The sequence below is a fragment of the Gopherus evgoodei genome, chromosome 1 (assembly GCF_007399415.2).
Source record: "Gopherus evgoodei ecotype Sinaloan lineage chromosome 1, rGopEvg1_v1.p, whole genome shotgun sequence".
NCBI lineage: Eukaryota > Metazoa > Chordata > Testudines > Testudinidae > Gopherus > Gopherus evgoodei.
Genome location: NC_044322.1, coordinates 79847852 through 79872426, shown reverse-complemented (window position 1 = coordinate 79872426; position 24575 = coordinate 79847852). Strand labels below are relative to the sequence as shown.

General features: G+C 42.2%; 1 protein-coding gene across 1 annotated transcript; it reads left to right on the top strand.

The window, feature by feature from the left end:
• Positions 1-3574: 3574 nt before the first annotated feature.
• EDNRB (endothelin receptor type B) lies at positions 3575-23011 on the top strand. Its single transcript, XM_030567064.1, has 8 exons — positions 3575-3843; positions 4623-5131; positions 14242-14354; positions 14543-14747; positions 15115-15264; positions 17061-17194; positions 18678-18786; positions 20431-23011. Exons 2-8 carry the CDS (start codon positions 4667-4669, stop codon positions 20560-20562), a joined length of 1308 nt encoding a protein of 435 aa, XP_030422924.1. The 5' UTR covers positions 3575-3843; positions 4623-4666; the 3' UTR covers positions 20563-23011.
• The last annotated feature ends 1564 nt before the right edge of the window (positions 23012-24575 follow it).

Genomic DNA, 24575 nt, shown 5'->3' with positions numbered 1-24575 from the left:
TTTTAATAACAATTCTAGGATTACTAATAGCTTGATCGTGCAACTCTTTACTCACTCAAATAGTCCTTGAAACCAATAGGACTATCCACTGCAATAAGAGTTTGCTGAGTATTTCGCTTAAATGTTGATTCAGTCGGTTGTGCAAGATATGAGGGTAGTACTAATTTCTGCGGAGGTAGAATGATGTACACTACATAACCCTAGCATGTTACATGCAGAGACAAAGTATTATTTTTATGCCCACACCCAATTCATTTAGAATGTTTTTTTCTCTTTATCTATTCATTGGCTACCTAAGACTTTGGGGAAACATTATGTCTTTCATATTTTTCTTTTTATTTCCCAAGTTTTCTATCCCCTGTAAAAATAGCCAGGAAGAGGAGCAGGGCGGATTGTCCATTTAACAACTCTTGCTGTATCTATCCTAGGATGTTTTTCGCCTAAAATTTTCCAACATTGTTGATTCAGCTCCACTAGTGATAACAGTGGAAACCTACTGTAGATAAGGTGCTGGCGGCCATCAGCATTTTAAGCGCTATGCCATGTAATAATGTAAAGTGCCAGCAGCTGTTTGTAATCCTGGCTGCACTAGCAGATAGGTTGGTAACTTGTTGAACTCCACAAATTTGAGGCACAAATAATGAAGTTTGTTAACTCACACAATCCAGTTAACTTGCAGGGTACAGGACTGGCCAGTGAAAGTTGTGATGTAATTCCACTGATTTCAAAGCTTCTATTGAATTAATATAAATTTACACTGGAGTAAATGAGAGTGGAATTTGGCCTGTGGTGCTATAACCGCAAGATACAAAATTATTTGATCCTGAAAACCATTACTGGAGTGACTCCTGTTCAGCTGGGCCATATGCTGCTCTCATTTACACTGGTACAAATCAGAACTGATTCCTAAGACTTTATTTTACAACTGATATAAAACAAAACAAAAAAAGAAAGAGTGAGGGACAAATTAAGAGTTATAGTTAAGGGAGAAAAGTTGTATGTTCAGGCAAGGTTTGAAAACAGATGGTTGGGTGAGAAACAGGAAGGTTGATCTAGACAGCAGGAGCTAGCAGTGTAAAGGCTCTCTAACCCACAGTGGCAAATTTGTTGTGTGAAAGAGCAGAAATGAGACTAGTGCTAGATCAGCAGAAGAAGCGGGTGGGGGAGCAGGGGGTGGACAGGGGCGCAGAGCAATTAGTCTGAAGCCAGACTATGGAGAGACTTTAAAAACTCAGTTTATGCAGCATTTCCCTGACACGTCATAATTTATGTGAAGGCGATGAGCCACTTACGTAAATTACAGTGTTTACACACACATGCTGTGTAGATGACAACAGAATTTGGCCTTCAGCGTGATTTAACTGAGATCCTAGAGAAGTAAGCACTGATGTTAGAAAAGGATTTTTAAACTGAAGTCTCTTTAACCAAACACAACATTCCTTCCAACTTTCAGAGATTGTTTGTGACTTTTAGAAGAAAACATTGCATAAATCTCTGTGCCTCCTTAGCTCTATTAATGAGACCCGTGACTCCAAACCCTATTTGAGAATAGTTTCTAAAGCTGCCTAAACAGGCAAAGAGCTAATCAGATTAGCTGGCTGTAACTCAGTGTAAATCATAATAAAATTGGTTTTAATAAGAACAACATCACATATAACACCTGTCATCTCACCAAGTGCTTTAAAAAACTATGGCACTAGCCCTGCACTCCTCTCTCTCAGGCAAACCTCCCATCACTTCAGGCTCTGACTTTCACCAGTGGACACCGCTGGGGTAGCGCGGGTTGGATGTGGGGCACGTGACAGCTACCGTAGCACACAATACTACACAGCAATTTAGCACCAAAAGTAAAGGCTAAAATATTCAACTGAAAAGACAGAGTGACTATCAGCAGAAACTCAAACTGGAATTTGGGCAAAGCTCTAGTTGTAACGTGACCCCTTTTCACTAGTCAAAAGTCTGATATGGTTTTTAGTAATAAAGAAGCTCACAAAAGAAAATTATTATTGGGCTGACTACATGCTCAAGTCATTCCAAGACACAGATAGGAAGACAGACCAAGAAAGATACATTCAAAGACCCAGAAAAAGGAGTCGTGTGATTATTTTGTCCCATAATCCGGTAGACTAGTTTTTACTGTATTTAATCCTTTAATATTAAATATGAATATTTAAGATGGGTTGTCAATGTGGTTATGTTAGAACCCAGTTGCAAAAACACAACCTGCTTGGTTTCATGGTGGGGGCAGGAGGAGCAGTGCCCCTCCCCCAGGGCCACCAGCAGGGTTCGCCCCCCGGAGAAACCCACAAGCTGGAGGAACAGGTAGCCAGTGAGTTCCTCACCTTCCCAGGGGCAGTGGGGTTGGGCTTCAGCCCTGGGGCAGTGAGTGGCAGGCTCCATCCCCAGGGCTTCAGGCTCCATCCCCAGGCCCTGTCCCTTGAGCTTTGGGCTCCATTCCCTGGCTGTGCGTTCCAGGCCCTGGCCTCAAGCTCCCCCCATCACCCTTGCCTACTGCTGCCTCCCCCAGCACCCCATTGCCCGTGCCCCCCGCTGCCTCTGTACCCATCTCCCCATCCAGGGCTTAATTTGTCTCTGGGCTTGCCAGGGCTGAGTAAGTCTGCTGTGAAAAAATGATATTTGTTTGTTTGTTAATATCACTTTTCACAGCAGTCTCAGTAGCTAGCAAGTCTTAAAGAAATAAGCAACCAAAAAAGGCAAAAGAAAAAACAAGGAAACAATACAAGAACCTGCAAAGCACCTTCTTTGTGTTTCTAATCTATTTAAGGCAGGGTTTCTCAAACAGGGGTTGCTGCTTGTGTAGGGGAAGCCCCTGGCGGTTGGCCCAGTGTGTTTACCCGCCCCTTCTGCAGGTCCAGTGGATCATGGCTCCCACCGGCCACAGATCGCTGCTCCAGGCCAATGGGGGCTGCTGGAAGAGGAGGCAGGGATCTGCAGCCACTGGGAGCCGCTATCGGCCGGACCTGGGGATGTGGCAGTTAAACGCACTGGCCTGGCCTTCCAGGGGCTTTCCTTTCACAAGCAGAAACCCTGATTTAGGGTCAGTAAAGAATAGAGACAACTATACATTCTTTTTATTATTGAGTTTGCAAAAATAATAATAATAATAATCCTACATAAATAAATTACAATGATTTGGACATGTATATGTGCATATTTATTTGTTTTTTCCTAAAGTTAAGTATTTTAGGAAAACTTATCAGACTGGCCACCAGCAAGAGTTGGTGGCTGCAGTCCAAGCCACCAAAAAAATTGTTGTGAGAACGTCTACTCTAGGACCCTAGAAGCACTGAATTATCTCGTTGTTTTTGTTTTGTTTGTTTTAATTTTATTTTATTTGTCTGTGGCCAGATCATTTTAAAACTCCCAAAACCGGTACGAAATCAACAACTTAACCAGCCCATTTAGCGGGCAGATTCGGCCACAGTGACCTTTACGTGCCTTCGCCCTTTGCTAGCAGGAAACTTTCTGTTGATGCTCTCCAGGCATCTGGGGGAGCCAGAATCTGGCAAAGGGACAGGACGAAAGGTTGTTGCTCTGTAGGAGGGAGCGGGTGGAGTTTGGCAGTGATTGATGGGAAAGATGTGACTGATTTAAAAAAAAAACCGATTTGCCTAATTTACTGGATTTAGGCGCATACCGAAAGCAAGGAAAGGCTGACACCCACTTAGTCGTTTCCCGAGAGCCAGTCCTTCCTGCGGCTGCAGAGCGAAGCTACTGCTAACCAGGCAGCGTCCTGCAGAGCGCGGGTGCTGAATCGCCGGCAAGCTCTGGGAAGCAGGAACCAGCTCTTGGCAGCTGGTTTGTGCTGGGAGGATTTGAAAGGTAAATAGATTTTTATAGCAAGCTGAGGACGAGCCACTGAACACGCATTTTCTTCTCACGGGGGTGGGAGGGGGACCCAAAACCTTGGGGCTTTTCTTTGAAAGGATAAAGATTTGGTGGTGCTGAGAGGAAACTCTCCCTAGGAATGGAGGTAAGGGCTGCAAGCCGGGGCAGCTAAGGCAGGGGGGCGACGCGGTAGAAATCTCTGCTCCCATTGTTTCTAAGGTTTCCCTCTCGCTAGTTGCAATTGACGTTTCCACTAAGGTCGGTGCTTAAAAAGCAACTCTTTATTTCACTGCATGTCTTTCGCTCTTCCCACACATCTAGCGCGCCTGCCTCGGACTCAGGAAGGGAGAGCACAGCTTGCTCCCTCTCTGAACGGGACATTGGACGGGACAGGAAAGGAAGGAGGGTTTCTGCGGGGCTCGGTGCGTTTTGTAAGGGGGGAGGACCCCGCTCCTTTTAAAGCCTTCGCCCGATTTGGCGGGGGGGACCCCTTTCTGAGCAGCGTTAAATGTTCTTCTCCCGGCTCTTGCTCAGTGCGGGGAGAAGGGCTCCCCCCTTGTGATCCGGCGCGGGTCCTACCGGAACGTCTACACTGCAGTGCCCCAGCCCCTTCCCCCCGAGCCGGAGTCAGCCCGGGCCCGCCGCGGGTGTCCCGCTTGCAGTGTAGCCAGCCGGGGACGCCGCTAGCCCGATCTGGTGGGTGGCGGCGGGGCTGGCGCCGCACCTGGAGCCCCGCTGCCGGGCTGATCCCGTCTCCTTTCTCTCCTTTGCAGCGGGACCCGGCGCCGCTCGGCTCTGCCCCGCTCCCGGCAGCGGCATGCACCGACCCAGCCTTTGGAGCCTCCTAGCTCCCGCTCTGCTGCTCAGCTGCTGCGCCGCCTGGGAGGAGAAGGGGTCCCTGCGCCCGAGGGGCGTCTCGCAGCGCAGCCCGCTTTCCCCGGGGGCCGCGGTGACCCACACCGCCCGCACGCCCTGGCTCAGGGGCTCGGCCTCGGCCTCCAACGTGTCCAGCTCGGCTGTGCCCGGGAACGACCCCGGCCGAGCCCGCTCGCTGTCTCCGCCCATGTGCACCGGGCAGACGGAGGTGAAGGAGACGTTCAAGTACATCAACACGCTGGTGTCCTGCCTGGTGTTCGTGCTGGGCATCATCGGCAACTCCACGCTGCTGCGCATCATCTACAAGAACAAGTGCATGAGGAACGGCCCCAACATCCTGATCGCCAGCCTGGCCCTGGGGGACCTGCTCCACATCACCATCGCCATCCCCGTCAACGTGTACAAGGTAAGGGAGCCTGCGCCGGCCTCGTGCCATCCGCCCACGCTGGCCTGGCAGGTACATCTCCCCCACCCAGACAGCTCAGGCTGGCAGAAGTTGTTCCACGAAGGGGCATGTAGCGTTACCCCCTCTGGACCACACTGTGTCCTAAAGCCTTTTAAAAAAAATAATAAAGGTGCAAGTGCATTAACACCTGCTGTCTTAAAGGGACAGATATCACCCTAGATCTAATATTAATCCGTCAAAAAAGGGGCAGCTGATTTTGGTCATACATCCCCTGTAGAGAAGTAGTAAAAAGAGCACCCATTCCTTAAATGTGCCTGTTGGTCCTATGCATCAGGGTAAATTTCAGCAGGCAATGAAATAGGGGCAGATTCAGGTGCTTAATTTTAAGCAGATAAATAATCTAATTGGCCTACCTTGCTGATTGTGGGTGGGTTTACTCACCTGCTTAAAATTAAGCAACCTGTTAAGTGCTTTGCTGAAACTAGGCTTCCTTCCCGAGAGAAGAAGTAAAGAAAAACTGACTTGGGTACAGATCAGTGGTAGTTTCCCCTAAATACCTGCCTGTGGATCTAGGCCTTGATTCTCAAATTGCAGCTGCATTCTAGGAGGGGGAATGGTGCATTCTTAGCACGGTAAAGAGGTAAAGAACTCGCCCTGTGCCAAAGCCCAGTGGCCTGGCATGAGATCTCTTCTACAGCTTTCTCTTTCCCACCTTTGCCCCAGAGCAGCAAGTGAAAGGCTTGTAGTTCTGAGTGAGACTATGCTACCTGCACTTCAAGTGCTGCTGTCATCCTTAGGACTTATACATGAAGCTGCAATAAAAATAGTAGAGAGTGTAAAAAATATTTCTATTTTACCCCAGTCACTGTAGTGTATGACTATTAATTTATATTACTAGTCCATCTAGAGTCTCCAGTCAAGATCAGGGCACATTGTGCTGGACAGTGAATATACAAAAGATAGTTGCTGTAGTCTAAATATCTGAACATCTTACAGAGAAGTAAACTCAAAGTAACTTACTCAAAGTAACTTACTCAAAGTAAACAAGCAGATCTTTTCTCCACTCCTTTCCCCACCAGCAGGTTAGAAGTTTTGGACTTGGATCTTATTTTAATTTGGGAATGCTATGTTGAAAAGATTAGTTTTTAAGTTAGTCTGCATGATTTGTGCTCACTCTGAGAGGTTGTTGAAGGGAATCCCATAATCTTTACTCTTCTAAACATAGAATCATAGGGCTGGAAGGGACCTCGAGAGGTCATCTGATCCAGTCCCCTGCACTCATGGCAGGACTAAGTATTATCTAGACCATCCCTGGTGGGTGTTTGTCTAACCTGCTCTTAAAAATCTCCAATCATGGAGATTCCACAACCTCCCTGGGCAATTTATTCCGGTGCTTAACTACCCTGACAGTTAGTTTTCCTGATGTCCACCCTAAACCCACCCTTGCTACAATTTAAGCCCATTGTTTCTTGTCCCTTCCTCAGAGGTTAACAAGACCAATTTTTCTCCCTGCTCCTTGTAACAATCTTTTATGTACTTGAAAACTGTTATTACCTTCCCTCCTCAGTCTTCTCTTCTCCAGACTAAACAAACCCAAGTTTTTCAATCTTCCCTCATACCTCGTGCTTTCTAAACATACTGGAGTATTCTACAGTAACTCTCCCCCGTCTTTCAGCAGCTGTTGTAAACTTCGAAGTCAAATTCATTAGAATTATACCAGGGATGAATTTGACTCAGCGTTTTAGACCATCACCGCACTATATATTTATCTGAGTTTCTATATAAGGGGGTGTTAGTTTCTGGCTGCAGTTGGTATGTGTTAAACAACAGGTGTTAAATTTTTAAAAAACTGCTTTGAAAAGTAAAAACTGAACTGACAAAATGGCAACTACAGTGTATAAATCCAGGAAAGACTGTCAGTAACATGACTTTTTGGTACAGGAATTTGATATTCTAGTCACACTGACATTTTCAAAAATGAAATAACACCTGGCAAGGGCTGTCACAGATTACCCCATCACCTGACCTATAATATATTATTCTTATCTTGATTGATTTTTCATGAAATATATTATCAAGTGTGGAGGACAGAAGGGTCAGAGAACATACTAAGCGATACCAAGCACATTGCACATTCAGGACTTGTCATTTCAAAAAAGTCCTGCTATTGCCAAGAGCTGCTCACCCATCATAACCAAGCTCCCAAACTGAAGTGACACTGTATATTTAAAGTTATATTATAAACACATTTGCCTATATTACTAATGACTTTAGAGCTTTAACCCCTATGGTGAATTTTTAAAAATCCAATTTATTCTTCACTATTGTGTGTGTTTGAATGCTTTTTACAGTCCTTTTTCATCTTGGGCACTAAAGTCAGTTTCCCTTTAAGATTCTTGTGGCCACAGTATTTGCAAACACCTCAGTGTAATGTTTGTTTGTTTAAAAACAACTGATTCCAATGGAATTTTACAATGAATGCTAATGGAAACATACATTTCTGTTGGTCTGAGATTTGGTAAAAGCTTATTTTACATAATGTAAATTATGTGCCAAATCTGAGTTGACAGTGTCTGTTTACCAACTTCACAATCCAATTAATTCAGTTGCAGAGATGAGCCCAAAAAGCCTTGTAACATTTGAGGCAGATTATAGTGAAATGACCTCTAATCAAAATCTCCTAGTGGGATGAGAAAAGTAGAGGCTAATAAAGTATTTCATTTTTGTACAGGAAGCAAACTCATCAGTTGTAACTCATTATTTGGAGCATTATAATACCACTGACCGAGACCTTTAGAGTGACACTCAAAAAGGGCACCTATTTGGAAAATAATGCGAAGGAAATTACTGTGTTCAAAAACCTACCATTGCTAGTAGCTTTCTTAACAACGCTTACAGAAGCCAATGTGAAAGTGAAATATCACCCTAACGTATGAAAAAAAGTATCTGGCAGAACTAGACAGTTCCACAATAGATACTTCAGAGTTTGCACAAAGCACAGATTTTGTGTGAGCTATTCAGCAGGATGAATTCAAGATACTGTTTGCAGTGTTGCTGTAGCTATGTTGGTCCCAGGATATTAGAGAGACAAGGTGAGTGATTCTATGATTCAATTCTATATCTTTTATTGGACCAACTTCTGTTGGTGAAAGAGCCGAGCTTTGGAGCTACACAGAGCTCTTCTTCAGGTCTGGGAAAGGTACTCACTAAATACAAATTAGAATAGATTAATGTAAGTAGTTAAAAGAACCAGAGTTCAAACCAGACAGTCTCTATGCAAAAGAATAAATGGACACAAATCTGATATCAGGAATCAGAACATTCAAAAACCAGTAGATGAACACTTCAACCTCTCTGGCCACTCAGTAACAGACTTAACGGTAGCAATTTTGCAACAGAAAAGCTTCAAAAATAGACTCCAATGAGAAATTGCTGAGCTTAAATTAATATGTAAACTAGATACCATTAACTTGGGTTTGAATAGAGATGGGGAGTGGCTGGGTCATTACACATATTGAATCTATTTCCCCATGTTAAGTATCCTCACACCTTCTTGTCAACTGTCTAAAATGGGCCATCTTGCTTATCACTACAAATGTTTTTTTCTCCTGCTGATAATACCTCATCTTAATTAATTAGCCTCTTACAGTTGGTATGGCTACTTCCACTTTTTCATGTTCTCTGTATGTATATATATTTCTTACTATATGTTCCATTCTATGGATCTGATGAAGTGGGCTATAGCCCACGAAAGCTTATACTCAGATAAATTTTTTAGTCTCTAAAGTGCCACAAATACTCCTGTTCTTTTTGTGGATACAGACTAACGCAGCTACTACTCTGAAATAAGTAGTTAACACACTGTAAGAACCATTCAAGGTAAAGTGACCTGTTAACACCTCAGAAGTCATAGGACAGTAAAGGGTGGTTAGTGGATTACAGATTGTTGTAATATGCCATAAATCCAGTGTCTTTATTAAGAGCATTTTAGTGTCTAGTAAAGTTATAAATTTAATCGCCCAGGTTCATCTTTTGAAGGTGTTGCACAGGTTTCCTTTGAGGATGAGGATTGGGAGGTCAGAAATGGAGTGATCATTTTGTGAAAAGTGTTTTGCCCAGAGGTGATATTTTGTGTTTTAGCATTTCTCTGTGTGAATTCATTCAAGAGTGAGTGATTGTTTGGTTTCACCCACAAAGATATTATTGAGGTATTAGTGCACTGGATGAGGTACACCATATATTGTGATAGGCAGGCATGGGACCAATGGATCTTAAAAGGTTTGTTGTGAGGAATGTTGATCATCATAGCAGTGGAGATATGTCTGCAAGTTTTGCATCAGTTTTTATGGTAGGGTCTGGTGCCGCTTTGAATTAGTGTGTCCTGGTTTCTGGGGAGCTTACTTTTGATGATGAGCTTGGTGAGGTTAGGCTGAGATATTCTTGTCTAGTAAATTCCTAAAAAGCCATACAGTTCAGAGACACCTCAATCTTGAAAATTCAAATCACTTATCCTGAAGCTATCTAAAGATAATCAAATATCATCTAAGCTATGAGACAAAGTAACATGTAAGGGGTCCTTTAAAATAGAAGCATTATGAAAAAATGGAAAACATTGCACAGCTCAAGCAAATAAGAAAATATGCACAAAAAATTCAGATGAGGGATTTGCAGGACCCAGGAAACCGTGAGGCTGTGGTTGCAGACCTACAACTGCAGAGTACGGGGAGGCTACCACTGCCCTATGCAACAGCTTGGCTTTTTGGAACTATGGTGTGCCAACCATAGCTCTTTTCCATTTTCCAAAGTGCCAGGTGGAGCCATCTGGAAATGCCCTTCTGCCTGGTCCACGAGCATGACAGAACACAGAATTTTGGGGGAATTATATGACTGCAAAAGGTCGTTTAAAATGTGGGCCAATGGGAGCGGTTGAGTGTAAGTATAACCCACTGCCAATGTGTCCCCCTCTGTGCTCAATCCACAGAGGATGAGTCTGATAGCTATCAGCCTAAGATTGTAGCTCATTAGTTCAAGCTACAGAGACTCATGCTTTTAGCCTGAGAGTTCCTGGGCCAGGCCCCAGCATTGGCTATGATGGCAGCTATCAGATAAGCACCCATAGATACATTTTTTTAAAAGATGCTAAGAGACCATTAAGGTTGAAAAGTTGAACACCCAAAAGTCTACAGATTCCAGACTTACAATTGGATATACAACATTAAGTCTACCTCTTGTGCATATTCATTGTGATGCTTAATTAAATAGATACCATTTCACAAATGCCATAATATAATCTCATACAATTTCTTCTACAACTTTCAATACACATGTGTAGTAGTTTGTAATATTCATTCTCTTATTCTTACATAATAATATTATTACGTTTCATTTGATTTTATTGATGTAGTCTTCCATGGCCACACAGGGGCCTCTTGTGCAGCTTCCTGGATCTTCACTCTTTACCACTGCTACTTTCTCAGATCACAAGTGAGTGGGGTGGGATGGAGCCTTGACTCTGCTCTTCCCAACCATGCACTGGCAAACTGAGCCAACATGGGGCAGGGGAGAAATCTGTACCTGGCAAGGAAATGTCACAGATTACTTCCCCCCAGAATGAGTGTGGGGGAAGAGTAGAAAAGCAATTGCCACTCTTGAGTCACAAGTACATCCTGGGGCTCTTCCTGGGCCGTGAAGCTAAGGAGCCACAAGGGTTACTACACAAGCCAGTGAGCCAAAGCTCAGTCTGACCTGGTATATGATAATCCTCTTTTCTGTAATATATTTTAACACTCAAAAGCTACGAAACACCATGTTTATGGTTGCAGTACAACTTTAATTTGGCCCTGTGTTCATCCAGTCTGTGCATGGAAAGACACAGGAGTCATATGGAAAATCTGGTATGTGATCATGTAGTTAAATGCATGTACACAAAGAGCCTAAATTAAGGTTGCCTGGGCAATAATCAATTTGGTATTTCTCAACTTCCCCAAGGCAAGATACTTCCCCTTAGTGAGGACCATTACCATTCCAAATTTCAGCTACTAGCCCCTAGTTATTTCAGCTGTAGAAAAAGTTGTAATTTTTTTTCTATAATGGGAAATGTAAAGTATTTTCACTCTTTTCAATGTCTGCACCAATTCTGTTGAGATTTTGCAAACCTCAGTTCTAGACAGAGCCCAGGCATGGAAAACTTATGCCCTCAAAGATTAGATTTTTATGCTGCTTTGTCTGTAATATAGATATTTTCATAAGAGCAAATTAAGGGCTTGAAGTGTAGCTGTTCAGCCCATGGGCTTCTTTATGAGCTCATTGGAGGTTTTACCTGTGGCCTGTCTAGGCGGGTAAACTGACCAGAACAGCTATGGTGGAATAAATTATTTTGAAACAGCTATTCTGGAATATCCCCCATATGCACACTCTGTCCCAGAGTACGGGCTTGTTTACATTACCACTTAAGTCGATATAAATTATGTCACTCAGGAGTGTGAAAAAGCCACCCTTGTGTGACATAAATTACTCTCTCCTACTGACATAGCTTCTACCTCTCACTGAAGCTGTTGGGAGAGTGCTCTCCTGTCAGCAAAGCATGTCTTCGCCAGATGTGCTACAGCAGCACAGCTGCACCGATGTAGAGCAGTAGTGTAGATTAGCCCTAAGAATGACTTTATTTTGGAATAGTGTAGCCACATGGGGAGCTGTTCTTGAATAGCTATTCCAGAATAATTTATTTCACAGTAATCATTCTGGTCAATTTTGCCATGTAGCAAAGGCCCAATTGTGAATGCAAAATCGGGTCCTATGTCTCTAACATATAAGATATGGGAAATTTCTACATGCAGTGTATATGTCATTTTCCAAGGATCTTAATCTGGGTCATTTATATTTGTAAAATATCATTAAATTTTGTAAATTCAGTGTAAAGTTTTTGTCAGTTTATCTGTACACTTATTCACTCATTACATATATGCCTGTGACCACCACCACCATCAATTCTCATCTCCTGCTTAGGCCATGGCTACACTGGCGCTTTACAGCGCTGCAACTTTCGCGCTCAGGGGTGTGAAAAAAACACCCCCCTGAGCGCTGCAAGATACAGCGCTGCAAAGCCTCAATGTAAACAGTGCCGCAGCACTGGGAGCACGGCTCCCAGCGCTGCAAGCTACACCCGTAGAGGATGTGGAGTACGTGCAGCGCTGCAACCACACTCAAAACTTCAAAGCGCTGCCAGCGTAGTGCTTTGAAGTGCAAGTGTAGCCATACCCTGTGTCTTTTGGCTTCTCCTCTAGTGTTTGTGCCTAATGGCAATACAGCTCATTGAGTGCCAACACATCTGTCCGTGCTTCTTGTCCAATCCTGCAAGGGCAGTGTAGGTTCCACAACTATTTACCTTTCAACACCTCTCCTTAGAGTTTATGGGGTTCTTTTCTCTTTTGGGAGTGTCTGTATTAATTACCCTTAGAGTAATAATCTTAACACAAACAAGAATTAAAAACTGAGTGAAAATTAAATTAAAACAAAAGAAATGATTTGCTGAACAGAACTAGATTTACATCTCTCATCAGATAGACTAAATAAGACATTCTCATCTTGGTTAGAGAGAAAGAAACCCATATATGTCTAAAAAGCAATTCCTGGCTCCCAACAACTAAATAAATCTTAATAACCTTAAAATATTAAACAAGTGCTTCAATTAAATATTGTGTAATTCATCTCAGTCATTAAGAATAGTTTATTGGCAAAACGATAATTTGAAACACTTGTTCCTATGAAAGAATGAAAAATCCTTTGCCTTCATTGTCTATCTTGGTATTCAGTACATCAGATGGAAATATATTAGCCTTTTCAGATTTATGTATGTACATGGATTGTGAGGTGCAATTTTGTTCATGAATTCAGCACAGCGGTGCATGCATATTTTTGCACATAGCTCTGCTTTTGAAGTTTTGAAAACCATGTGCTAAATTACTGTTACCCTTGGGTACTGTTACTGTACCCTTGGAGATGGTGTGTGAGATGTGGTATATACAATCTCATTGGAGAAATGTTCAACAAAAGACCACCTATATCTGGTGAGATGATAGAACTTTCTGAGTTATGATTTATCTCAGATTACTTCCTGCATTTCTACCAAACGGATATTGGTCCTGAGCATTTGCAAGAGGGAAAGCAATGAGCACTCAAGCCAAATAAGGAACAACATCCCAAGGTCCTTCTCCACCAGCAGCATGATTACTATTAAAAATAAAAGTGTAGACGTTAAAACAGTAGGATAATTAGTTGGATCCTTGATGCTCCAGTAAATCAGGGCTGAGCCCTCAATGCACATCCCAGTCAGCAGTGCCAACATTCTAATTTGCCAGGGAAGGAGGGAGCCCTCCCATGAGTGCATCCCACCCTTCATTCCTCCCCGTCCACCGCCCCCAGCATCTCCTGGATGCCATGGAACAGCTGTTCCACGGCGGGTGGGAGGTGCTGGGAGGGCAGGTGAGGTGCTGATCGGCGGGGCCACTGGTGGACTGAAGACACTGGGGGGAAGGGTGCCGGGGGGGAGCTGGCTGCCAGTGGGTGCTCAGCACCTACCATTTTTTTCCCATGGGAGCACCCACGGAGTCGGCACCTATAATCCCAGTTCTCCAATGATGGTTCATGCTAATTCGAACAGAAGAAGGAGATGCTCAGTTGAGACCAGCTAAGCACAGCTCCTATCAAGACTGCCAAGGGGATGTACCCTTTGGATTGCCTGGTAGAACTGTTGCATAATGATCATACAAGTCTTGTTGATATATTGTAAGGCAGTGATTCCCAAATATATAAAAGCAACAAAAAGTCCTGTGGAACCTTATAGACTAACAGACGTTTTGGAGCATGAGCTTTCATGGGTGAATACCCACTTCGTCGGATGCATAGTGTATAAGGTGCCACAGGACTCTTTGCTGCTTTTACAGATCCAGACTAACACGGCTACACCTCTGATACTTGACACCAAATATATAAGTTCCCTTTCCTGGAGGGACTCATTGAACCTTAAATCCTCTAAGAGAAATGTTCATGTTACATGAATGTAATTATAAAAAATGAAATTGCGAATCATACCTGGTATTTTCTTTTCACAGCTCCTTGTAACGGACTGGCCCTTTGGAGTTGAAATGTGTAAACTGGTACCCTTCATTCAAAAGGCATCTGTGGGCATCACTGTGTTAAGTTTGTGTGCCCTCAGTATTGATAGGTGAGACCTGTTTCATTGTTACCAAACGCTGTATTTTTTCAAGTCATTTTAATCATATAAAATGCACCCATAAGCCAACTTTTGCTCTTCATTCAACTGATATGACAACATTGATATGTGTTTATATCAGTTTAACAGGGGGCAAAATTTAGCCCTTAATCTAATAAGTGTCCACTGTTGATATTTAGGTATCGAGCAGTTGCTTCATGGAGCCGAATCAAAGGAATTGGAGTGCCAAAGTGGACTGCCATTGAAATTGTATTGATCTGGGTTATGTCAGTAGTCTTAGCTGTTCCTGAAGCTATAGGTTTTGATATGATTGTTATGGAATATAAAGGAAAGCATCTTAGAATCTGTATGCTTCATCCCACACAAAAAACATCCTTTATGCAGGTAAGATATTTTCTCTTTTAAACAAGTCCTTTCTCTTAAACAATACCTGTATCTAGTTTGCTCAACAGTCTAAAAGGACAAAACTTAGCAAGTTTTACTTCCATTAGCTATTAAATTCATTCTTTAGTAGAAGGGTGTACAGAAACTCTGTCACTGACTTACTGTGTGGCTTTGGGCAAATTCCTTAATCTCTTTGTTTCCTCATCTGTAAAAAGGGACAATAATACTTATATCTCATTAGTGCTGTTAGAAGAATTGACAGATAGTTAATTCAGGCTTACAAAATGCTGCACATTGTTCATGTATAAATGTTCTCTTTACTACACCCCAAACTGAACTCCTAACATGTCTGATTGTTTCCCCCTAGTTTTACAAAACAGCTAAAGATTGGTGGCTGTTTAGCTTTTATTTCTGTTTGCCGTTGGCCATCACAGCACTTTTTTATACTCTGATGACCTGCAAGATGTTAAGAAAGAAAAGTGGAATGCAGATTGCTTTAAATGACCACTTAAAACAGGTAAAAATATGCACATGAAAACACTGCTGAGTTTTATATGTGATTACAGGAGAACCTGCATTAATCCAAGCACCACATAATTAATGCACACTGAAAGTGCAGCCTCCATCTTGCTTCTTAGATGTTTATAAGTAGTATTGCCAACCCCAACTGTTCAAAAACCATAAGGCCCCAAAAAGATTGTCTTAAAAATCCTGAGACTTTATTCAATTATGAGTTGTTTTCATTTTCTGCAGTTAGGGTTCACATTTTTAAGCTTTTTTTCCTGCCACTGTGAGGGCTAGAAACATTTTTATATGAAAGCTGAGATTCACGACTCCAGAAATTGGGATTTAAGAAAGACACCAAGTATTGTGAGACTCATGATAAAACTGACAGTTCGCAACTTTGCAGTGCTGTAGTCAGGTATCATATTATCAAAAACCTTCACTGCAAAACACATTGCAGAATATTTACTAGCATACCATGAAGAATTATCATAAGTAACTAAACCTAAACTACACTTTTAAAATAAAATATATTTGGAATCCTTGCCTTCTTGTTTGTTAGCTTGTTCACTAATTTGCAATGTCATTAGTGTAAATAAGAAATGTTCACCTATATTAATATATTTGTAATTTATGCCTCTTGAGCTCTTTAAAACCAGACTAGAGAAAAAAGCACCAAGTAATATACAAATGAAAACAATCTGTACTTTGAAGGGGGATGGACTGGATAACTAATCTCTTTTCCACCTGTAACTTAAGTGATTGTATGTATTGACCCCTTGAATTTGCACAGTTGATCCATAATCAGAAGGGTTATAGGTATGATTAAAATTTGTGAATAGTAGCTACAATAGTTAAAGATCTCAAAATCAATTAAAAATGTTAAAAAAATAAGATGTTCTAAACGTCACCTAAGTTCCCTCTAAGCTGCATGGCCATGCAGCTGCTTATTAAACTCCATGCAGGGGCTCAGGGCCACGGTGGGGAGGAGTGTCTCTCCCCCAGTACAGACCTCCCGCGGTTGGGAGGGGTGTCTCTTCCCCAGTGCAGACCTGAGGCAGCGGGGAGAGATGCCACACGCCACCAGCTCCAGCACGGACCTGCCACAGACTTGCCAGGGGAGAGGAGTCCCTCGCCCGGCCCAGGCATGCCAGAGCTGCCAGGGAGAAGAGCCCCTCTCCAGGCTCACTGGAGCTGTCAGGGAGAGGAGCCCCTCCCTTGACCCAGCCCAGCCCCACTGGAGCTTCTGCGGTCCAGGAGAGGCGCCTCTCCCCCAGCCCCGAGCTGCTGCAGCAAAAGAGGGCTGGGGAGAGTCTTCTCTCCCCACCACAGCCCCAAGGCAACCTCCACCTCAAACCCCTCATCCCTGGCCCCATCCCAGAGCCCGCACCCCCCTGCACTCTAACCCTCTGCCCTAGCCCTTAGCCCCCTCCTGAACCCTGAACTTCTCTTCCCTAGCCCTACCCCAGAGCCTGCACCCCCAGCCTGAGCCCTCACCCCAACCCTTTGCCCCAGCTCTGAGCTGCCTCCCACATTCTGAACCCCTTGGCACCACCCCCACCACATGAATTTTGTTATATGCACCAATATGGAGGTGATGTGTCACACATCACCTCCATATTGGTGCACATAACAAAATTCATTCCGCACAGCAATGTAAAAAATTATAGGGAAAACTGAACTTCACCTATGTACCACATTAATATTTATTTTTGCACTTCTACAGTATCATATGTTTTGGTTTTAGAAGCGAATAATAAAAGATCAAGAGAGAAACTTTAACCCAGTTCCTTTCAATTTTGTTTCTAGAGACGCGAGGTGGCCAAAACTGTGTTCTGTCTGGTGCTTGTCTTTGCCCTGTGTTGGCTCCCCCTTCACCTAAGTAGGATTTTGAAGCTCACTGTATATGATCAAAGAGACCCCAATAGATGTGAACTTTTGAGGTAAGACTGTTATAGCTGAATAAGAGGAAAATACCCCCAACCCTCTGACCCAGCCCTGAGCCCCTCAACCCAGGCCCCACCGCAGAGTCCGCACCTCTAGCTGGAGACCTCACCCTTCTACACTCCAAACCCGTCAGCCCCACCCCTGCCACATGAATTTTGTTAACGTGCTCCAATATGGAGGTGATGTGTAACATATTGGTGTATATAACATATAACCATATTGGTGCACATAACAAAATTCATTCTGCACAGGAGCAAGAAAAATTAGAGGGGACACTGTCCATGACTGTGCAGTGCACTGTTACTAAGCAGCCAGGCCAGCACCATTAGATGGGCAGGCTCTGGGGGAGGGAGGAGAAAAAATGCTCCAGTGATCTGATGATAATACAACCCTTTACTTAACTCAAAGTTCAAGACTGACCCTGTCATTCTCAGGATCTATATATGAAGAGGTCTGTCTGCCTCAGTGGCAACATTCCCCCACCTACTTCCCCAGGAACCTGAAAAGGGCATTCTACCAGTCTAGAGATTCATGCAGAGAGATAGGGTAGGCTGGGCTTGGGGTCAGGGAGATGCATATCATCCTCTCATTGCTGCCCTGAGCTACTGGAGGGTGAACTAGTGCAGTCCAAGGCAGAAAGCAGTGCAATTCTCCCTTCAAGGGGAGTCCTCAAAGAGGAGTGTACTTTTTGCTGAAGTTCTCACAGGACAGCTTCATTGCAGTTGTGTATTAAGGTCTTGGTGAGGTATGCCAAGGACACAGGACCTCTACACAGATGGCCCTAACCAGTGGAATTTATACTGTAGGACAGGGGTCGGCAACCTCTGGCACGCAGCTCACCAAGGTAAGCATCCTGGCGGGCCAGGCCAGTTTGTTTAGCTGCCGCATCCACAGGTTCAGTCGAGCGCGGCTCCCACTGGCTGCAATTTGCCACTCCAGGCCAATGGGGGCGGTGGGAAGCAGCGACCAGCACGTGCCTCGGCCCACACTGCTTCCCACAGCCCCCATTGGCCTGAGATGACGAACCATGGCCAGTGGGAGCCGCGATCAGCTGAACCTACAGACGCAGCAGGTAAACAAAATGGCCCAGCTGTGTGCCAAAGGTAGCCAACCCCTGCTGTAGGCTTTATGGGCCTTATTACTGATTCTGCAAGACGAAAACCCTCTTCTCTTCCCATTAGAACAATTGGGAATAAATCTCCATGAATAAAACCTCATGAAGATGTTCTCCTCTACATCTCCCTCTGAGTGGTAGGGGTGATCAGGCCCTTTGTAATCACCATAATAAAGAATGAGTCTTACTATCCAAAAATGTGCCATGAGGCACAATGTTTTCCTCACATGGTTTGCCAGCATTACTCTTACCATACTTGGTAGTTAATCATGCCAGGGTTGAGTCTGATGTTTACAACTGTGACTCTTCGATAAGCATTATCAGTAAATAGTTTGTGAATCATATTTATTTTAATTTTCATACAGCTTTTTTCTTGTATTGGACTACATTGGTATTAACATGGCTTCGCTGAATTCCTGCATTAACCCAATAGCCCTGTATTTGGTGAGCAAAAGATTCAAGAACTGCTTTAAGGTAAGAGGCAATCTAAGGCTGCTTTTTACCGCATTAGAAAAACATGTTCTCTCTGGATGAAATTCATTCCAGGCAGAGGGACATGTGCCACTTAAGAAAGGACTTACCCTTTCAGATTCAAATGGAACTTTAAAAAATGCATAGGCCTATTACAGGCGTTCTGCACAGAGCCTGATCCTGCAAGATGCACCTTGTTCATATGGTGCATTTCACTCTTTGTGCACTATAAATTATTGTCTATTTGCCTTTTTTTGAGCTGAGTCAAGAACTCACTCAATAGTTTGATGTGGGTTGATAAATCATTTTCTAGGGCAGTTCAGGAGTGTACTTTTTGGTCTTTAGTCCTCTCATACAGAGCCTTAAAACTTCATGAGTCCAAAGACAAATTATTAGGGCTGGCCAGAAAACAATTCTGTTTCATGAAAAGTTTCAAGGTTTCAAAAAATGTCAAGATTTTTAGTCATATGTGGAACAAAACAGAGACCTTCAAAAACTTTGTGTGAAAGAAAGCAAACCACCTCAGAATAGCCATGTGGTAAGGACATCTCACCTGGAATGTGGATGACCTAGGTTCAATCCCTGTTCTGTGAGTGCCCTAATTAGAAAGCTACTGGGTTTCCCACATCCCATGTGAGTGCCCTCCTCACTTGGCTATTCTTACATGGGTCTCTAGTTCTTTTCATTGAATATCAGGGTTGGAAGGGACCTCAGGAGATCATCTAGTCCAACCCCCTGCTCAAAGCAGGACCCCTCCCCAACTTTTTTTTTCTTTTTTTGCCCCAGATTTCTAAATAGCCCTTTCAAGGATTGAATTCACAACCCTGGGTTTAGCAGGCCAATGCTCAAACCACTTTCTTCCCCTTGCCCCTCTCAGACCAAAAAAACCTTGTTCATAACATCTTGGTTTGATGAAATTTCATTTGGTCAAACAAATTACAGCCCACTTTTATCTCATTTCCCTCCTCTGGTTCTAGAGACTATAATGTCAAATATTGACTGTCTTTACGTCTTAATGAGATTTTAGTGTCAGACTCCAACTTTCTTGTGGTCCTTTCTATAATGATGGCCCAGTTCTGAAAGTTTTCCCCACTAATGGACCACCCATTGAAATTAAGAGCATGCAGCAACAGAACAGACTTGTAGGATCAGGCCCTAAGTTTGGAAACTGCTGGGCAGTGGGAGAGAAAAATTACATGAGGCAGGGAACTCTTCACAGTTTACAAGTTGTCCCCAACTCCCACAGACCAATCCTGCATTGGGAGAGGGTTTGAATGGAATAATTTCACTTTCCTACCTTTAGATTGAAATAGAAAGGGGGAAATCACACAATTTTTTGTAAAAATCACAATTAAATGTGAGAGGTGCACTCAGGTCTTATAACACCCGTAGGTATAAAATTAAAAGAAGGATTACAGAAGAATGAAAATACAAAATCTTTCATTCCATTTCCAGATACATTAAAAATCGCAGGCCACATTCGATCCAGACTTATAGGGGGCTGCATATTGTTCTTCCTATCGCACAAGAGTTATAATGGCCCCTAAATTCTCAGTCAAGCCTGGGTAATAGCAATATTTCAATGCATTGTGCAAAAATGTGCATAATAGAAAGATGTAAAATGATGATTCTTTTTATTTAAAACAGTCATGTTTGTGTTGCTGTTGCCAATCCAAAGACATGCTGTCCCTGGAGGAAAAACAGTCCTGCTTAAAGTTCAAAGCTGAGGATCATGGATATGATAATTTCCGCTCCAGTAACAAGTACAGTTCATCATAAAAAAAGTATCCTCTGAAATTAATTTCAGTGCCTTTATTTGAGTCTGACTGACAATTGCTGTTATAAATTAAGATAGTAGAACTTTTGAAAAATCTAGTTTTCTGTTTGCACAAAAAGTAAATAAAAAATTGATTGCCCTCAGTTACATGACATTCATAATTATGCATGGTATCATGAAGAACAACAGCAGAAACAACTAATTGTTAAAGCACTTACATTCTTTGGATCAGCAATTCCAGACCATCCTCACTTCCGATATATCAGTCATTGGTATTCATTATAAGCGTCTTAGGAACTAGAGTCACAATTCTTACCAAATAGCAAACCATATCTTTTGTTGGATCGAAGCCAATATTGTATATAACTCAATGTATTATATTTGTTAAGCAGATTGAGTGTCTAAATTGTTTTTAAAAAATCAAATCCAAATACTTCATAGCACAGTTTAAACAAACACACAAAAAAAGTACTTTTATCAGGAATGTTACACTACTAGGTGAGAACAATACTAACAGGATACAGTCAAGTTAAAAATCACACTTCTGTCTAAATATTTTTACCTACTACTATTACAAGTAACATTTAAGGTCACTACAAATATTGTTCTCTTTTATCAGTTTGTTTATTTCATGCATTTGTGGCAGCACTTTTAGTAGTCCATTTCACTGTTTCTCCAGTTATTTGACATAGTGTTTCACATGATAGAGGAGAAAAACATTTTTAAATGGAGGAAAATATGATTGCAGAACCACAACAATTCTGCACAGTCGCTGAAATGAATGATTTTTTAAACTGATTAGATCTCAAGTTTACAGCATCCCTTTTAAACAATGGGCCTTCACGTAATTGACTGTAGTTTAACCAACTTTATTTTTCTAGAGCTTTCAAATGAAACTGATTTCTCATGGGAAAAATCAGAAGCAATCTAAATAATGGTTGGGGAAAAGAACCCTTAATATAGCAGATAGTACAAAATGGTAGACAGAGCCTTTTGGGTTCTAATTGTATTTAGTTCTCCTAGGTTTTAAAGAAAATATTCACAAACTGTACTTAAAAGGCTAGTACTATGTCATGGAATTCTTGACATTGTTATAAAATGTTTTTTCTTTCCGTGTGGTAATAGCATTTGTGATTAGTTTCTACTTCTGTAAATATTTTAGTGAAGTATAATTAACTGTAAAATATTAAAATATGGGCAGGACCCTATAAGAATATAGAGAGATAAAGATGCCTGCAGTAAACATGATGTGTATTGCCAGGAGCAGTTCACATTTTGTGTATGCGTGGCAGACTAATGCTTGTCTATTTTAAATAGCTTGATCCAAGCAACTCATGCGTGAGATCTTTTGCTAGTACTAGTTACCAATACTAGGATTAGTAAAAGCACGACTCTTTGGCTTTGCATCTCCAATTGATTTGTCGCAGATTCTCCAAAAAAAATTAACACTTTTCAAGCAGTAAATCATGAGCTTTTCCTACAAATATCAACAGAAAACATTTTGAAAGTGAGAAATGTTTTCAGCACATACCATACTTTATTATAATACAGTACTTGTCAAACTCAGGAATTTTCCTACCTTCCAAATGTCAAGTGTAAGAATCCCTCGTACACCTTGTCCACAAAGTGCCTTAGATATTCTCAGAATTAAAACAGTTTGAATTAGATCTTCAACTTGTGTAAATTGGTGTTACTCCATTGGAAACTACTGGAGTTATGCCTGTTTACACCAGCTAAGGAGCGTGGGGGTGGATGGTGGGTGTATTTTCCATTGTTAGTTTGCTGTTTTCATCACCCTTTGCCCATAAATCCAACTACAATACACTTAACAGAATGAAATACATGGGGAGTTGTTCCTTTAATAAGAAACACAAAGTAAGAAGTCATTCAAGATGTGTTCTGCCAATTCCTAAAGTAGAAAAATAGTTTTTTAAAGTAAAAATAATTCCTTTTCTTGTGCATGAGAAGTCAATAATTTGGCTAGTATACCATGTAAATATTATGAATGTTCAACACGCTGTATATTTTATCAATTTTCACATCAAGACATGAATTAAAGCAAATAAAAAATATTCTGTGAAATGCATTTCATATATTAAAAATGGGTAACCAACTAAATCCTAAATTTGATACTGGTCAGTGTTATTTTCATAAAGTTGTATCATTACAATATTGTACATGTATATTATTTTTATTTCTGTTGAAATGTAGCTGCTGTATTCTACAACTGTGTAACATGATTTTTGTTTTTCCTGGTCTAGTTCCTTGTTAAGTTGAACCCTCGTAGGCCCAGACATTTAGGTATTGCAGACAACGGCATGTGCACTGCCTAATTTTCAAAAACCTAATATATACTTAATGGAAAACTTTCTTTTTAATTTCCAGTATTTACAAAGCAGTATTTTCCCAGCAACTGTATTTTTCCTGTAATAACAAAACTTGCTACTTAAATGGGTTAAAAAAAAATACAAGGGAAAACACAAGAGAATCTATGTTCTAGCTAGAAACCAAGATATGAAGGATGGGATTTTCAACAGTGCTCAGTGTTGGCAGGTCAATGGAAATTTAACTATTGGCTTCCATAAGAGCAGTTAGGCCACCACTTGGAGCTTTTAAAATACCTATCTGAAATTTGCTACCTGTCTTATCATCCTTGAATAAATAGTAAATGAAAAATGTGTTTTCGAGGATGAGGAGTTATCTAGATTAGTGATCAGGTGAAAGGAAGTGAAATTACTTCTGGTGTAAAGATCTAGGCTGGCAGACATCTCGTGTATCCTCTATCAGCCATATGTGGCACCTGTACACCATTAGGTACCATGAAAAAGGTCTGTGCACTATCCCAGAAGAGCCTGGCATAGCAGGCTAACATGACAGGGAGCCAGAGAAAGGATCCTAGATTCCTCAGCCCTGGTACCCTGTGCAATGGCCACAGAGCAACTTAAAACTCTATTTTGATCCCCAGGCTAGATTAACAGCCTCAGAAGGGGCTACCCTGGGCAGTGGGTGAACCCGTATCCGGGGAGGCTAACCCACCAGCCCTGCCCCTTCTGCCCACAGCACCCCCTCCCCAAAGCTAGAGCCCCAAAGACCTCCCACCCCCAGTGGCTGGAGGAGCCCTAGCCTAGCCACTCCAAGCCGGTGACCAGGCCAAGCCCTAGGCCACCAGCCAGCCCCAGCGCTGGGCTGAGCCATTGGCCTGAGCACCGGCCACTGGCAAGCCCAAGCTCCAGGCCACCAGCTAGAGCTGAGCTGCCGCCAACTTCAGGGGAGAGAGGCGGGGCCTCAGGGCGGAACATGGATAGGGCCATGCCGTGGGGTAGGGGAAGCCCTGGCCTTTGATATCAACCACCCATAGGGGCTACGCAGGAGCTTTGTGCTTTGGCCGTGAGTTAGCGGTTTCATGGAGCTTTCACCTCCTCATCGTCTCTACACTCCACCCACATAGTGCGTTATGTGAGTGAAATAGGTTTCATGCTGGGTAAATTGCACTGATACACTGGTACTGCATTTAGAAAAAATCAAATGCAAATACAGTGTTAGTACATAGTGTCCATTGTATGTTGCAGGTATTTAACTATCCCAAACAGCTTTTCATAGACATGTACTGGCTATACCAAGACACAAATGGTTAGCAGTGGAATGTTGTGTGTACCTACATGAAAATGTAAAATCATTTTTTTCTTTATTGTTGTGTATAACCATGTAAAATAATTATATATTTTGCTTTTTATGGTCACTAAAATAACAACTTTTGTGGTTGCTACAGTGTAAACAAACTGAATTACCAATAAAAATATTTTAGTTGCTTCATTGATGTTCTTTGAGCTTTCTTTCTCTACAAACACTCATTTATCAAGCTGTTTTACAATGAAATTGATGTCAAAAGAATCAAGCATTTCAGTGTTATAAATCAGTGATTTATAAGGAGGAGTTAGGTTATTCCACTAAATGAAAGATGGAAATGGTTCAGGCTTGAGTATGTTTTGCAAAGTTTTTTAATGTTTGTCTGAAA